The following is a 16,317-nucleotide window of genomic DNA, read 5'->3' as shown; positions in this document are numbered from 1 at the left end:
CAGCCCCTGCCAGCCGAAGTCCTCTTCAGCGCCTGTCTCCGGGCTGGCGCGTTCTGCAGCTGATCTGGAAGGATTCTTTTCTGAGTAAGTCGTCCTGACTAGAGAATGACAAAGTTTGTCTCCGTCCCCGCCCCGTCCCAGCGGGTTCTGTCTCCGTCCCCACCCCATCTCCGCAGGTTCTGTCTCCGTTCCCACCCCGTCCCCGCAGGCCCTATCTCCATCCCCGCCCCATCCCCGTGGGCTCTGTCCTCATCTGCATAAGCCTCAAACACTTTTGATTTTATATTTAAATCATTTTATTAAACTATAAAAAGGAACAATATGCTGTGCAACTGTTGTGTATAAATTACAAATAGAGAACAATAATAACAATGAGCAGCTATAATAATCTTCCTTCCCACCACCACCCTCTACCCTTCCAACCCCAACAACAGGTGGTTTCTACTACACCAAGGAATCCTAATTCAAACTGTTAAAATGTCCAGGGGTATAAAATACAACCCGTTCTATATGCCCTATAAAGCACTGTTATGTTTTTTTAATCTGTGGATAAATAAGAAATCATCAACAATCTCAGGATTCAATCTAGCGCTCCTGTCTTCCACAGTCCTTCCTGGAATAGAAGTTGTCTTCTTAGAAGATCTGCTGGTAGCAGGATGTACAGAATCTCACATGCAAATTTTGCTAGTTGTGGCCAGTATATTTGCTTGTTTTTCCAAAAAATCAAAATATCTTTGTAGGCATCACTTAAACATAAATAACAGTCCAGTTCATTAACAGGCTTCAAAGTAGAAAATGACATGGGGACAAAGTTTATCCCCTGTCCCCGTCCCTGTGGTCCCCGTCCCCACCCCGTCCCCATGGGATCTGCCCCCGCCCCGTCCCCATGAGTTCTGTCCCCGTCCCCATCCCCGAGGTTACTGCGGTTCCCCGTCCCCGTGTCCTTCTCTAGTCCTGACGTCCTGCACGTTCCTACGTCCAACATGGCTGCCGGCAGTAGTTCTGCCTCAAGTGTGTGCCATTTCCGGCATGCCTGAAAAAAAACATTTTTTATAGATTGGCACTAACACGGCGGTAATCGAGCATCACCGCGCACTGCCTTGTTACTGCAGGAGCCCTTCTCAATAGGTGGTGATAAGTGCTTCCCTCCCCCCCCCCCCCCCCCCGCATGGCCACACAGTAAGAGTAATCTTACCACATGGAAAAAAAAATTTCGGGGCCCTGGTGTGCAGGAAAAACGGCCCCTGTCGCTACAACAGGGCCCTTTTCCCCACAGCTTAGTAAAAGGACCCCATAACTGGCTACGACAAACCGCATAAAGATAGGACTGACTTTTATGTGGTCCTATTTATGCGATCACCTTTGCGGGTAAAGTGCTGAATATGGGCACTCAACTGACCAAGTGCTGATTCCACTCCCGGAATGCCCCCAAAATAGTCGATTGTGAGTTGGGCACTAACTGGAGGTTTATTTGGGATGGGAAATGGATGTGCGGCAAAATTAAAACCAGTGCACGTTTATTTACAGCCAGAGCCCTTAATGCCACCCATTGACTTAGCATTATGGGCTCACGCGTTACCTGTGCGGTAACCATCCAGTGTGTGCCAACTGCTGATTAGCACTGGGAACACCCCCACAGTAGAAATAGAAAATGATTTGCTACCACGTGTTTTCATCATGTGCCAAACTCAGAATTACCAACAATTAATCCAAAAAGAGGATAAGAGAATATCTAGTTACAAGAACACAATATAAAAAAAAACTCTCTTATATGAACTGCAAGTTTACTTACTAATACACTATACTTAAGTGATGTGCACAAGAATATATTCCTGAGAAAGGGAAAAAGCCTCTGTACCCCAACCGCCACCCAATCTATACTTTTTATAGGGTATGAAGGAAATAACATGGATCACAGATTCTTCATCGTCTTAAAAAAACCCTTATCTCATTTCCATTTTTGCTAAAATGTTTCACAGCAAGATCATGTTTCTCATGGATCCAAAACAGAAGTAAGAAAGAATACTTAACTTAAAACTTCTAAGTTGGTGGTAAACACAGACATGTAAGAAAAATTAATCGCACAGACTATGGCCAAAGTTTTGGCATCATGGGTTGTCTCAAGGCGTGCATAACTCATCAGTAACTTTGAGCTCACTACGTCTTCAGTGTACCGGGATCCCTCCACCAAGTGCTTGTGCTAGCCAGGCGGTAATGCTAATTTGACGTGCGCTGCATGTACTCAGGCCCTTATGTGCCTTTGTAAAAGGGTCCTGTGGAGGGGCATAATCGAACGGCGCCGGCTGGCCATCTTTCATTTCGATAATACGGTTGGGGTCGGCCAAATATCAGAGATGGCTGGGTTTGTGATGGCCGGCATCGGTTTTCACCGATAATGGAAACCTATGCCGGCCATCTCAAACCTGGCCAAATCCAAGGCATTTGGTCATGGAAGGGGCCAGCTTTTCTAGTGCACTGGTCTCCCTGTCATGCCAGGACACCAACTGGGCATCCTAGGGGGCACTGCAGTGGACTTCAAAAATTGCTCCCAGGTGCATAGCTCCCTTACTTTGTGTGCTGAGCCCCCTAACCCCCCCCCCCCCCAAAACCCACTACCCACAATTGTACACCACTACCATAGCCCTTAGGGGTGAAGGGGGGCACCTACATGTGGGTACAGTGGGTTTTGGGGGGGGTTGGAGGGCTCCCATTTACCACCACAAGTGTAACAAGTAGGGGGGTATAGGCCTGGGTCCGCATGCTTGAAGTGCACTGCAGTACCCCCTAAAACTGCTCCAGGGACCTGCATACTGCTGTCATGGAGCTGGGTATGACATTTGAGGCTGGCATAGAGGCTGGCAAAAAATGTTTTTTTTTTGTTTGTTTTTTTTTAGGGTGGAGGGGATTGGTGACCACTGGAGGAGTACGGGGAGGTCATCCCCGATTCCCTCCGGTTGTCATCTGGTCAGTTGGGGCACTTTTTGGAGGCTTGGTCCTAAAAATAAATGGACCAAGTGAAGCCGGCGAAGTGCTCGTCAGAGCCAGCCTTTTTTTCCATTACCAGCCAAAGCCGGCCATCTCGTAACCACGCCCCCTTCCCGCCTTCCATACCCTGCCGAAACTCCCCCTTTAACTTTGGCTAGCCCTGCGACGGAATGCAGTTGAAGCCGGCCAAAATCGGCTTTCGATTATACTGATTTGGCCGGGTTCAGGAGATGGCCGCCCATCTCCCGATTTGTGTCGGAAGATGGCAGGTCTTCTCGTTCGAAAATAAGTAGGATAGTAACCTATGGAACTATATTTTCTATGACATCTCCACCTTACCTATTATCAGTAATGTTTTCTACTTTTACTTGTTTAAATTTCGATGATACTACTTTCCATGTAACACTAACTATTATCTCCTAATCTACTATCTACTAATAACATCACACTGTAAGCCACATTGAGCCTGTAAAGAGGTGGGAAAAAGTGGGATACAAATGCAATAAATATAATATATAAGTCTAAGTGCTTTCAAAATGAGCTGTTAGCCCCGGTCAAGAAATTTAACTGGCCAAGAGCTGTTTCTGGCCAGTTAAATTGCTTTGATAATTGACTTCAAAGAGGTCAGTTTTTAGGGAAGTACTGACCACATTAACCCTCCCCCCCAGATTCTATAAATGGCGACTAAAGTTGCGTGTGGAAATCAGCGCACGTAGCTGATTTGTGCATGAGTCTTTATTGCTTAACAATCCAATCAGCGCCAAAAATTGGCTGCTAACAACCAATTATTGATGTTAATTGGCTTTAATTAGGATTTATGTGGAGATCGTGTTCTATAATTACCTGCGTGTAAATTTGGGGGTGTGGCTTGGGGTATTTTGAGAGCGTTCCAAAATTTTACATGTATAAATACAGAACTCGTCCGAACCATGCCTAATTTAAGCGCAGGAATTTACACCAACTTTTAACAGGCATAATTGCCGGTGCCTAAAGTTAGGCGCAGTTTATGCCATAAGCGCTATTCTATAAAGGTTGCCTACCCTTTATGGGATAGCGCTGAACACATAAAATATTCAATGCTGATTTTTAGGTGCCACTTACAGAATTCACCCCCAAGGGCCCTTTTACTAAAGGATGGTAAAATCTGGGCACAATGTAGCACTTTCCCATGCACTAAGTCCAGATTTTATATGGCTTTTTAAAACTTTCATTTTATTTTTACTTTGCATTTTGTGTGCTAATGTTGCCATTAGCACATGGTGCCTGCAAAAATTTAACAATGCAGCACTTATCACTTCCTATTTAGGAGGTGCAAAGCGCTGCCGTATTAACCCTAATGCCAACGCACTAACTGGTTAACGCTTCCATGCCTGCTTTCCACTCATGACACACCCTCCCAAAATAAATATTTTTCAAAGATAGTTTATGCATGCTTAGCACGCAAATAGATAAAGAGAGGCATTTTCGATATGATGTCTAAATCCGACTTTGGATGTTTTGCTGAAAATGTCCAAAAATCAAGTAGTGAAAATGACCATTTTCAAACCAGAAATACTTTTGTCTTTTTTCTTTGAAAATGACCATTTCCTAGATGCTGTTATGCTTAGCACATCTATCTTTTTGGACCATTTTCCAAGAAAAAAAAGTCCAAGTGAAAAACGCACAAATTCAAGCCTTTGGGACATAGGAGGAGCCAGCTTTCCTAGTAGGCTAGCCACACAGACATCCCAGCAGAGCAATGGGGCACCCTAGGGGGTACTGCAGTGGACTTCACATAAAAGGTCCTAGATACACATCTCACCATTACCCCCCTATATCTTATGGTGAGCCCTTCAAAACCTGTACCCAATTATACACCACTACAATAGCCCTTATGACTACAGCTGTCACCTATATGTGGTTACAGTAGGTTTGGGGAGGCTGACACTGTCCACCACAAGTGTAATAGAGTAGATTATGGGACTGGGTCATCTTCTCTACAGTGCACTGCACCCACCACTAGGCTATTCCAGGAACCTGCTTGCTGCTCTAGTAGGACTGGCCATAACATCTGAAATTATCATAGAGGCTGGTATATAGTGTTTCATTTATATCTTTGTAGGGTGGGAGGGGGTCAGTGACCACTGACGGAGTAAGGGGTTATTGTTCTTTCTTTCTCCAGTGGTCATCTGGTCATTTAGGGCACTTTTTTGTGGCTTATTCATTAATAAAAGCAGAAACAAAAACTTAAGAGAAATTCTCGTACCTTCTACATTACCCGAAATATCTACAAATCAAATTGGACCTAGAGGCCATTCTCCATGTGGTACTTGCTCTGTGTGCAAACACTCATTGAATATCACACAATATGAGGACCATCAGACGGGGAGACAATACGCTTTAAATCATCAATCAAACTGCAATTCTGACAATGCCATTTATGCCATCATCTGTCCTTGTAAGAAGATCTACATTGGGAAAACCAAGCGACAGGTGAAAATATGCATAATAGAACACAGAAGCTGTATCAAACGCCAAATAGCATCAGCACCTCTGGTTGAACATTGGATTTTACATAATCACTCCATAGAAGATCTACAATTTTTTGTTCTCAGGAAATTTATTCCTAAATGGCGTAAAGGTGATCTAGACCTAATTCTTCTTAGAGAAGAGCAAAGACTCATTTTTCTGTTTAACAGTTTACACCCTAATGGACTTAATGCAGAAATCGATTATAATGTATTTCTGTAAATACGTGTTGTAATTATATGTAACTGTGATAGGTGTTCTATTATGCTGCAATTGTCATCAGAGATTCCCATACATACAGGCAGACTTTACACACATTTATCCATTATTTATTTCAATATTTACACATAATATTCCTTTCTTATCAGCTCTCTTTATATTTTCTTATACAATGTTCTTCACACAACATTCCATTTTTTACATACAGTTCACATCCATACACATTCTCTTTCATCTCACTCTGTCACTCTACATCTTTGCACATTCAGATAGACGTAGTTTTCTCACCGTTTTTTCATTTTTTCATCTTCACACTTTATTGCACATTATTTCATTTTTTTTAGAGGCTCATACCGTTAGGGATTTATCTTTCACACATAATCATACACAGGTATCTTCATTTTTCACAGTCTTGTACATATAATTCAAAAATCTTATCCTTTTCAGTTCACTTTCCTATTTTTCAATTATTCTAATTATTCTCAAATCGAATTATACTAACTAGGCACGCTAAACATTTTTCTGCAACATATTATTTCGAATCCAAGAAGTATCTCTTTATCATTTTTTATACAAATATTGATGTCCTTTCAGTTTATCATTTAACAGCTAGATGACGTCATACTAACTAGGTATGCTTAGCACTTTTCTGCAACATATCACTTCTAATCTAAGAAGTATCTTTTTATCATTTCCATACAAATATTTTATCCGTTTCAGTTTATCACTTAACAGCTAGATGACGTTTTATATCATCCATTCATCACGTTCTACAATAATCATTAATTGTGCGTTACAATTATTTCTCATTCTTCTATCATGATAGCATTCATTTAACTTTCAAAAACGTTCACTTCATTAGTTCATTCGCCACACACAAAATTGCAATAACACATTTTGTTATCGCAATCACTTTCTCCAGTTCGTGTATTATAATAGCACATTTCATTGTTCACGGACAAATTCGATTAAGCCATTCTTTGTCCGATTTCTTCAGACTTCACGCTAACATGTCCACAATTCCGTGCAAATAGCGCTTTAAAAAATTCTTTTCACCACTTTTTATTTTTTATTCTTTATTCGCAATGATTGCTTTTTTACATAATTCTTTCAAAAAATTCAGCTTCATCTAGCGCCAAACTATTTTAGTTTCAATTACTTTTAACTTAAATCATATTCATTAGCTTCGGTTTAGATTCGTCTTCCTCTTTAATTGCACATGCTTATCTGTTTATAACACATCCAATTCAACGTTTATTCTTTTCACACATAGCATTTCAAATTTAAGTAGTATTTGTTTCATTAACTAAGATATATAGATTCAAGACCGTTCACTTAACCATTTTAATAATTATTTTATAATTAGTTAATGTTGACACTTCACTCTACTTTACACCACGCATTTATCACGTCCACCAATAATTATTTAATGAGTGTACCAATCATCCTTCAGGTTTTCCATTATGATAGCATTCACTCCATTTTCAATCATGGTCACCTCATTTGTTTATGACCTAATTATATCATTCCATTGTCCACACAATGAGCGCTATTAAGTTATTTTCAGATTCACTTCATTTCATCATTTCAGCTGTTGTTCCTAATTGAAAACTATACGTTTCTTTTTCCCGCTATTTTTTGAAAAACGTCATTTCCTTCAATTTCTTCTATTTAAGAGACGTTAACAAAACTGCCATTTTTCAACATATTTTACAATCGCAGACATCTCTTTGGAGAGAAGGTAAGCACTATGATTTAGAATCTTTTCCCCGTCTCTTTTTTGATATTATATTATCACGTATATAATTTCTCGATTTGGTCTATAAACCTTTGTCACTCTTAAATATTTTAAAATAGATAAAACTCTTGCGGTATTCACATTATATATAATCGTAGAAAGATATATTTCAGCATTCAATAAATAAATGTATTTAAAAAGATTTCTATTCAAAAAGATTACCGTATAAGACTACTTATACCATAGACTCCCGATAGTCCGGTACAGAGGTTTATGTGATTTAGATTTAAACAACACAGTAGTACCATTTTGATAAATGCCACAATAGAAAACCTAGTGTCTTTAATATACATACTTGTATATACACTACATTAGCAATGCGATTCTACAAATGTCAGAGCAGAAATTTTCGCGCTCATTATATTATGTTTTTAAAACATTTCATTACCATGTTGTTTCACTTAAAAAAAATCATTTTATTATTAGCACATGTTTTTTCCATGTAGCGCTAACACTGTTTTGTCTCCCTTGCAGTATTACAAGTTCGTTGTGCTTTTTAGCACATTTTATATATAATTTTTAGAAGAGAGGACGTAAGTTCGTTCAGCCTCCACATAAGTGTTTATTATAATATCAGCATATTTATACATAAAAATTCTTCTTTGCACACAGATACTTCATTATATTTTGTTTTCAATATAGAATCTATAATTATTACTCATTTAATGTTTCTTAATTTAGCTTCAAGCACCTCCATTTTTTATGACTCGTTCTATATTCATGGTGTCTTACATTCATGTTCCTTTATGCCTTTTCAGACATGTGTCATTATAACATATACCTTTTCACAATATCATTTTACATGCTTTAGTTTATATAAGCATTTGGTTCTCACTGCATTTTCATTAATCCTTTTTTTATATCACTCTTATTCTTATACACACACAGACCTTAGAGATCTTCGTTTCGATATTTCCCTTGGAGTACACATTCTGAGGTATATCTCCTGAGGTAATTCACAATTCATTCCCTTTATTAAAAACTATCTTCTGGTATAATTAATTCATCACATTTGCGTGATATTTCAAGACAAAGAACACACTAAAATTTGGATTAACACATGTTTATTATAAATGTATTACATTTTATACACACATATCATTCTTTATATTTTAAATCACAATTTTTGTGCACAAATATATCATTTATTTTCATAAATTGACAAGATTTTTTTATAAATCTATTTTCACAAATTGATGTACTGTCTGAAATAATATTGATGTTGCTTCATAATTTCATAACATTCATATATTTATATTTTTTAAAACGTTTATTTTTATAAATTGTTTTTTATAAATTGATGTATTGTTCAAGACACTATTTATGTGCCTTGATTCATGAATTTTAATAATTCTAAAAAATTTTTACAAAAATTTTCATTTTGTAATACTTTACATATATGATTAACTTTTAACATTCAAATGTTATATTATCAGAATAAGTTACAGATAATTTTCTGTCTGTTCGTTTATTCATTGATGTCATACATTCAGAGATTGTCGCTCATCTTATTTAATATATTTATGTTCACGTTATATTTGTAACAATATTCTTTATTTGTTTTGTCATTTAACTTAGGTTGCAAAGACCCCTGAGGCAGGCCTTAGGGCCGAAACACGGCCGTGTCAAGGGTCGATTTTATGTATAAATTAGTCATTTTTTAATTTTGATTTTTTATGCGAATAAATACATACTTTTTGGTATCCTCATCCATTCTCCTCACTTTTTGTTTTCTCATTTCTAATCCTCACAGATGACAGATAACAATTAATTTTACTATGTGGGAGACTCCAACAATATGATGTCTTCACTCCCACTATATCAGCAACAAAACCAGTCTTATAGTCACCCTAACACTGATGTGTAAATTGATCTTCAAAACATATTCAAAATTTTTGGTGACCTCAGCGGTGCCATTTGCCTGTGCCTTCACACATACAGAGTAACATACTAAATGACAGCAGATAAAGACCTGTACGGTCCATCCAGTCTGCCCAACAAGATAAACTCATTTTACATGGTATGTGATACTGTATATGTATACCTAAGTTTGATTTGTCCTTGCCTTTCTCAGGGCACAGACCATAAAAGTCTGCCCAGCACTGTTCTTGAACTTTCCATATCTATTCAGTTACGATCAGGGCGTAGACCATAGAAGTCTGCCGAGCACTGGTTTTGCTTCCCAATTACCGGCGTTGCCACCCAATCTCCGCTAAGATTCAGTAGATCCATTCCTTCTAAACAGGATTCCTTTGTGTTTATCCGTCGCATGTTTGAATTCCATTACCGTTTTCATCTCTACCACCTCCTGCGGGAGGGCATTCCATGTATCCACCACCCTTTCCGTGAAAAAATACTTCTTGACATTACTCCTGAGTCTGCCCCCCCCCCCCCCGCAACCTCAATTCATGTCCTGTAGTTCTACCACCTTCCAGTCTCCAGAAAAGGCTTGTTTGCGGATTAATACCTTTCCAATATTTGAACATCTGTATCATGTCACCCCTGTTTCTCCTTTCCTCCACTTGTGCAAGAAAATCAGCACCCAACTCCTCATTAGTACACCCGATTAAACCAACTTAATTTAACTTTAAAGTGATTTAACTATTTAGTACTCATCTTGAATATTGTCAGACAAGGGGCACAACCTCCGACATACATGTTTCACCTCCACATGCTGTCTCAAGGACTGTCCCCTGAAAAACATAAATCACTGTGTGAGAATCATCCCTTATTTTTCCCAAACAATGAATATTGAAACTTACAGTCCTTACCTATAGTCATCTTTAGCGCCAGATCAACTTTATATATGATAATTTTTATTATTATTTGCATTAAACTTTAACAGGTATAGCAAACTGTCAAGTTGAACACAGCCATAATAGTCATACAGATATAATCATTTCAAACTTACAATCTAATACAATCTGGCTTACTTAGACCTCAAAGCCTAATAAGGCGAAGAGAAACGGGGGGCAGGAATTAGTGAAGTTTAACAAAAATCAAATTATCAAATAATTTCTCCAAAATTATGGAGTCGTATTTCTCTACATTTCTTTTAACTCTGACTCTGTTCTACTTCTAGAAAGGATTTAAGCTGATCAGGAACGTAAAAAACATATTTTGTCTGATTAAGCCTTATGAGACATTTACACGGGTAAGCCAAGAGGAAAGTTCCCCCTTTATCAACAACTTTTGACCTCATAGAAAGAAACATTCTTCTTTTTTCTTGAGTTGATTTTGTCACATCGGGGTAAAGCCAAATCTTTTGACCTGCAAAACTATGATTAGTTGATTTAAAGTATAATCTCATAATTGCATTCAGGTCTTGCTGAAAAACAAAGGACACCAACAGCGTCCCTCTTTCACTTACATCATCTATAGATTTCTCCAAAATAACCGTGACATTTTGTAAATCATTTGATATCTCTCCTTCAACCTTTTTCATTGTGCTAGGTATATAATAAATCTTATTTAATGGGGGAACTACTTCCTGTGAATAATTCAAACTTTCTTTCAAAAATCTAACAAACATATCAATTGGGGATACACCCAACAGTCTAGGAAAATTCAAAACACGTAAGTTCAATCTCCTGTTATAGTTCTCCATTTGTTCAATCTTCCTTCTGATATCCAAATTATCCTTAATCACAGCCACCTTGAAATCTACAGTCTGCTTAGTCTCTTTCTGTAAGGCCTCAATTCTTGTGGAAAAATCTTGCTTAGCCATATCCAGGGAGTCTTTCACTTCTTTCACGTGTAAATTTAAAGATTTTACCTCTTCTGAGGAACGTCCCAAGGCTTTTTCAATGTCTAAGAGCTTCCGCCAAATCCTGTCCAGATTTACCTCTGTGTCTCGTCCTGCAATCGCTGTTGTCTCAGCTCTGCCGCGTTCCCCTATGGGCCTCTCTGAATCGCCCCTTCCGGGCTCCAGAGTAGACCCCGCGCGGCTGGCAATCGTTGCAGGGCACAGAGGAGGCGTCGAGCATGGCGGGGAAAGAGATATTTCAGCTTCCAGTGGGGGGACCGCTTCACCAATTCCCCCCGTCAAGAAATCCACTGCGCCTCCACGAGAAAGAGCGGGGAAGAAGCGCTCGAGTCCTTGTCCTACCGGTGTAGACGTTCCCGAAGGTAAGGGAATCCCTCAGAGCGTCGCCTTACGCTTAGTATGCGGCATAGCACCAGGAATTTGTTTAGTTGGAAGGAAAGGGTCAGAGCTCACTTCCAACACATCCGCTCACGACGCCATCTTGTCGCACCCCCCCCCCCAGATCAACTTTAATTCAAGGGAAACCCCTGCTAATATGGCGAAGGCGTCCTCTTGACTAATTTAAATATTACTTCCTGAGAGTTATGTCATTTCCCTCTCCACTCTGATTAGTTTACAGTGTCAGGTACAAATGTAACAAAAAAAAAAACATCCATTGTGATTGATTTGTAATAGCGATACCCATACTAGCTCCAAATTTAAACCTCCCAGTGTCACACTTTGAAGCTGGTAAATCAGCTGTTGTTTTCTATAATTTAAAGTGTGAAGGCACAGGCAAGTAGCACCATTGAGGTCATCAAAATTTTTGAAAATTAATATATATATGTTTTGAAGATCAGTTTTGCTCATCAGTGTTAGGGTGACTATAAGACTGGTTTTATTGCTGATATAGTGGGAGTGAAGAGATCATATTATTCATTAATAAAACAGCTCTAGACCAAAACTAGAGATGAAAACGGTAGCGGAATTCAAGCATGCGTGGGATAAACATAAAGGAATCCTGTGAAGAAGGAATGGATCCCCAGAAGCTTAGCCGAGATTGGGAGGCAGGGCTGGTGTTTGGGAGGTGTGGCTAGTGCTGGGCAAGACTTCTACGGTCTGTGTCCTGAAAATGGCAGATACAAATCAAGGTAAGGTATACACAAGAAGTAGCACATATGAGTTTATCTTGTTGGGCAGACTAGATGGACCGTGCAGGTCTTTTTCTGCCGTCATCTACTATGTTACTATGTTATAGCCCTGGACGTTTTGGTCTAGACCCATTATAGCAGAAAAACGTCCAAGTGTTAGGAACACCCAGATCCCACCCTTAAAATGCCCCTGACACACTCCCTTGGGACTTGAACGCACTAATGACAGACTTCATAGAAAAACATCTAAAAATTGGTTTTGAAAATACCAATTGTGAGAAAACATCCAAATGCAGATTTATGCCACTTTTTGGACATTTTTCTCTTTTGAAAATGAGCCCCAAAGTACTGCAAAACTCTCTAACACATTGCGCAATACCCTGTTTTCCCACGCTAATCCCTAGCATATGCTAACATTTACACCTGCTTCCACCATGCAATTTTATAAAGTGTTTTTCCTTGCATAAAATACACTTTACAGGCAGAAAAATCTTTAAAATTCTTAAATTGATAGATGACCTAAATTATCCCTTACCTGTGCTTAATGATTTTTAATAAAATGGCCCCTAAGTGAAGTAGATATCTTTTCCAGTAGCGTATAAATGATAAGTAATAGTAGTCATAGTAGTAAGGCATATAAAGACCATATGGCCTATCCAGTCTGCCCATCCATTCCATCTACTATCCCTACTATCCCATGGAGATCCTATGTACTTATCTCAAGCTTGCTTGAATTCAGTTACTGTAGTAACATAGTAGATGACGGCAGAAAAAGACCTGCAGGGTCCACCCATTCTGCCCAACCATCTTCACCAGGAGGCCGTTCCACAAATTCACCACCCTTTCCATGAAGAAGTATTTCCTTAGGTTACTCCTGAGTCTGTCTCCTTTCATGTTCATCTTATGCCCCCTCATTCCAGGGTTTCCTTTCAATTGAAAGAAACTCTCACTTCTTGTGCATTTATGCCACAGAGGTATTTAAACATCTCTATCATATTTCCCCTCTCCCGCCTTTCTTCCAAAGTATACATATTGAGATCTTGAAGTCCGTTTGACTTTATGCAGATTTTCAGTGATGATGCCTGTTTGTTTAAGGCGCACCACTGAAAATCTACAAATAAACTCAGATGGATAAAATATATGGGCTGTGTCTGTGCCACCTCTTAGATGGATAAGTTTTCTGTTTAGCTGCCAGATATGTCCAGCCACGGTAGCATTTTTAGCTCACAGTAGAAATCAACTGTCGGTAAACACCGAGACACCCATTATATTCTTATGGGCCTCTCACTGTTTAATGCTAGCTGATTTCTATTGCAAGCTAAAAACGCTACTGCACACATGAACATATTTTAGAGAGCACCTGTGTAAATCATGACTGATTCCTCTCTTTATCCAAAACACCCCAGATTACACCAACACATGTACTATCCATCCTTTCCGGGATCACCAGGCTCCTAACCACAAGATTAGCAAAGTTGTTCTGGCCCCTTTAAGGATGTTTCGTGGGAGCATCAGGCCACAAACCTGATACTCCTGAGTAGGAAAATAATGATTTTTCCTGGAATAACGCAGCTTGCTCCTATGTTTGTATGATTATATGCATTTTTATATTGCAACCCACCTAAATTTGTGATAGGTGAGCTATAAATACAATAAATAAAACTATAACCCAGAAGAGCTGAGCAATTATTTAGCAGTGTAAGAACCAGACATACTTTCATAATTTTTTCTTTTAGATGGTTTGAACCATTTGTCATGCAGTGGTTGGATGAAAATGAAGATGTTTCAATGGAGTTTCTTCATGGAGCCCTAGAAAGAGACAAAAAAGATGGCGTGAGTAATTTTCAGTTTGTAGGCAGGATTTGTGAGGGGGGGGGGAGAGGATTATACAAACATTAAACATTTTTGACTAGATAAAGTGGCATAGAGATATAGGAGGGCAAATTAGCTTGGTGAAAGTCACACAAAGTCACTGACAGTGGTGAATCCGTGAAGCATGAAAGATTTTAAAACCTGCTGAACAAAAAGACTCTGGAATAAGAAGAGAAGTGATTTTCTTACTGGGGTTACTGGTTTAGTTTGTCCCATACCAATAAGAGTTTTCTGCACATACTCGGTGAGAGATTATTCTTTGGTTTCTGTTGTGGCCTGTATGTTTTTTGTTTTGTTTTCGCCTGTTAAATTAAAACTTTGCATGAGTCTGACAATATGATAGGGATCACCAGCTTGACCTCACATGGTCTAATATGGCATTATAAATTTATCAATACAAATATACCACTAAAAATGTCTATATACTGGTCTTGACTGTTGTGTTTTTCATCCTAGTTTCAGCCAACATCTGAGCATGCCCTTTTCTCCTGTTCTGTGGTTGATGTCTTCACACAACTCAATCAGAGTTTTGAGATTATCAAGAAACTTGAATGTCCTAATCCTGAGGCATTATCTCATTTAATGAAGAGATTTGCAAAGGTAAATGAATATAGTACAATCGAGTACATAATTACTGGATTTAATTACTTGCCTTTCTAAACCTATGCTCAAGATGAGTAGTAGGTCCCCCTGTGATAAATATGTAAATATATTGCTTTTTCACTTATCAAAATTACAGAGGTAAAATTCATAGCTTATGCCCTTGTAGAAAGGAAATCTTTGGGGATAAAGGTATAACTATATTTGTGTGAGTGTGTGTACTAATATTGTAGGCCCTTTCTAATAAGGACCACCACATTAATTAACATTTTAAGATGGCTTTACAATTGCTAACAAAAGGGACTATGGCAGTTCAAAGGACAGGATGTGCTAGTTAATAAAGAATGTGAGAAGCAAGATAACCAGGAGGAGGAGAAGGGGGGGGGGGGGGAAGCCTAGACTGCTGATGCAGAAATGTATGAAAGTCTGATGGAGGCCTGAGGGCTGAGGTAAGAGAATGTAAGCCAAACATGAGAACTAAGGAGCTAACTATGAGTGGACACCTGCAAGATAAATAGAGAAATTTGCAGTGTTCACAAGAAAAGAGAAGGGGGGGGGGGACGGCAAGAAGGGGGGTTGGGGATTGACATATCAGTCCATTCCTCTAGCTTCGCTAGGTCCTTCCTCATGTCATTCATACTCTCCAGGGTGTCCATCCTGTTGCAGATTTTAATATCATCCGCAAAGAGACAAAACTTACTAGACAGCCCTTCCGCAATATTGTTCACAAAGACGTTAAAAGGAGCCAGCCTGACGACCGATCCCTGCGGTACTCCACTGACGACATCTTTTTCTTCAGAGCAAGCTCCATTTAGCATCACCCTCTGTCTCCTACCATTCAACCAATTTTTTACCCAATCAGTTACTCTAGGTCCCACACCGAGGGCACTCAATTTATTTATCAGTCGCCTGTGCGGAACCGTGTCAAAGGCTTTGCTGAAATCCAAGTATACCACATCAAGCGCCCCTCCCATATCCAACTGTTTCATCACCCAGTCGAAGAAGACAATCAGATTCGTCTGACACGACCTGCCACTAGTGAAGCCATGCTGCCTCTGGTCCCGCATTCCATGAAGTTCAAGAAATGTCAAAATCCTCCTCTTTAGAAGCGTTTCCATTAACTTACTCACCACCGAGGTCAGACTGACAGGTCTGTAATTCCCTACCTCCTCCTTACTTCCACTCTTGTACAAAGGAACCACATCTGCCCTTCTCCAGTTCACCGGGACCACTCCAGTTTCTAAGGAAGCATTGAAGAGGTCCGTCAGCGGAGCCGACAGAACTTCTCTGAGTTCCTTAAGCACCCTTGGGTGTATCCCATCAGGCCCCATCACTCTGTCTGCTTTTAGTTGGCAAGCTCCTCACAAACACAGTCCTCCGTAAACGGGTCTTGGTCTACCATACATCCATCCCCTTTAGCCTTTGTTTTCTGCAGCCCT

At 39.4% G+C, this 16,317-nt stretch overlaps 1 protein-coding gene across 5 annotated transcripts in view; it reads left to right on the top strand.

Moving 5' to 3' along the window:
- UNC13C (unc-13 homolog C) overlaps nucleotides 1-16,317 on the top strand; it is a 921,443-nt gene that overhangs the window by 757,070 nt on the left and 148,056 nt on the right. For all 5 annotated transcript variants that reach the window (XM_030189213.1, XM_030189208.1, XM_030189204.1 and 2 more), the window contains 2 exons: nucleotides 14,143-14,239; nucleotides 14,735-14,878. In XM_030189213.1, coding sequence (XP_030045073.1) covers nucleotides 14,143-14,239; nucleotides 14,735-14,878 — 241 coding nt within the window. The remainder of the gene's footprint in view (nucleotides 1-14,142; nucleotides 14,240-14,734; nucleotides 14,879-16,317) is intronic.

The sequence above is a fragment of the Microcaecilia unicolor genome, chromosome 1 (genome assembly GCF_901765095.1).
Source record: "Microcaecilia unicolor chromosome 1, aMicUni1.1, whole genome shotgun sequence".
Taxonomy (NCBI): domain Eukaryota; kingdom Metazoa; phylum Chordata; class Amphibia; order Gymnophiona; family Siphonopidae; genus Microcaecilia; species Microcaecilia unicolor.
This window is presented reverse-complemented; position numbering and strand designations above follow the sequence as displayed.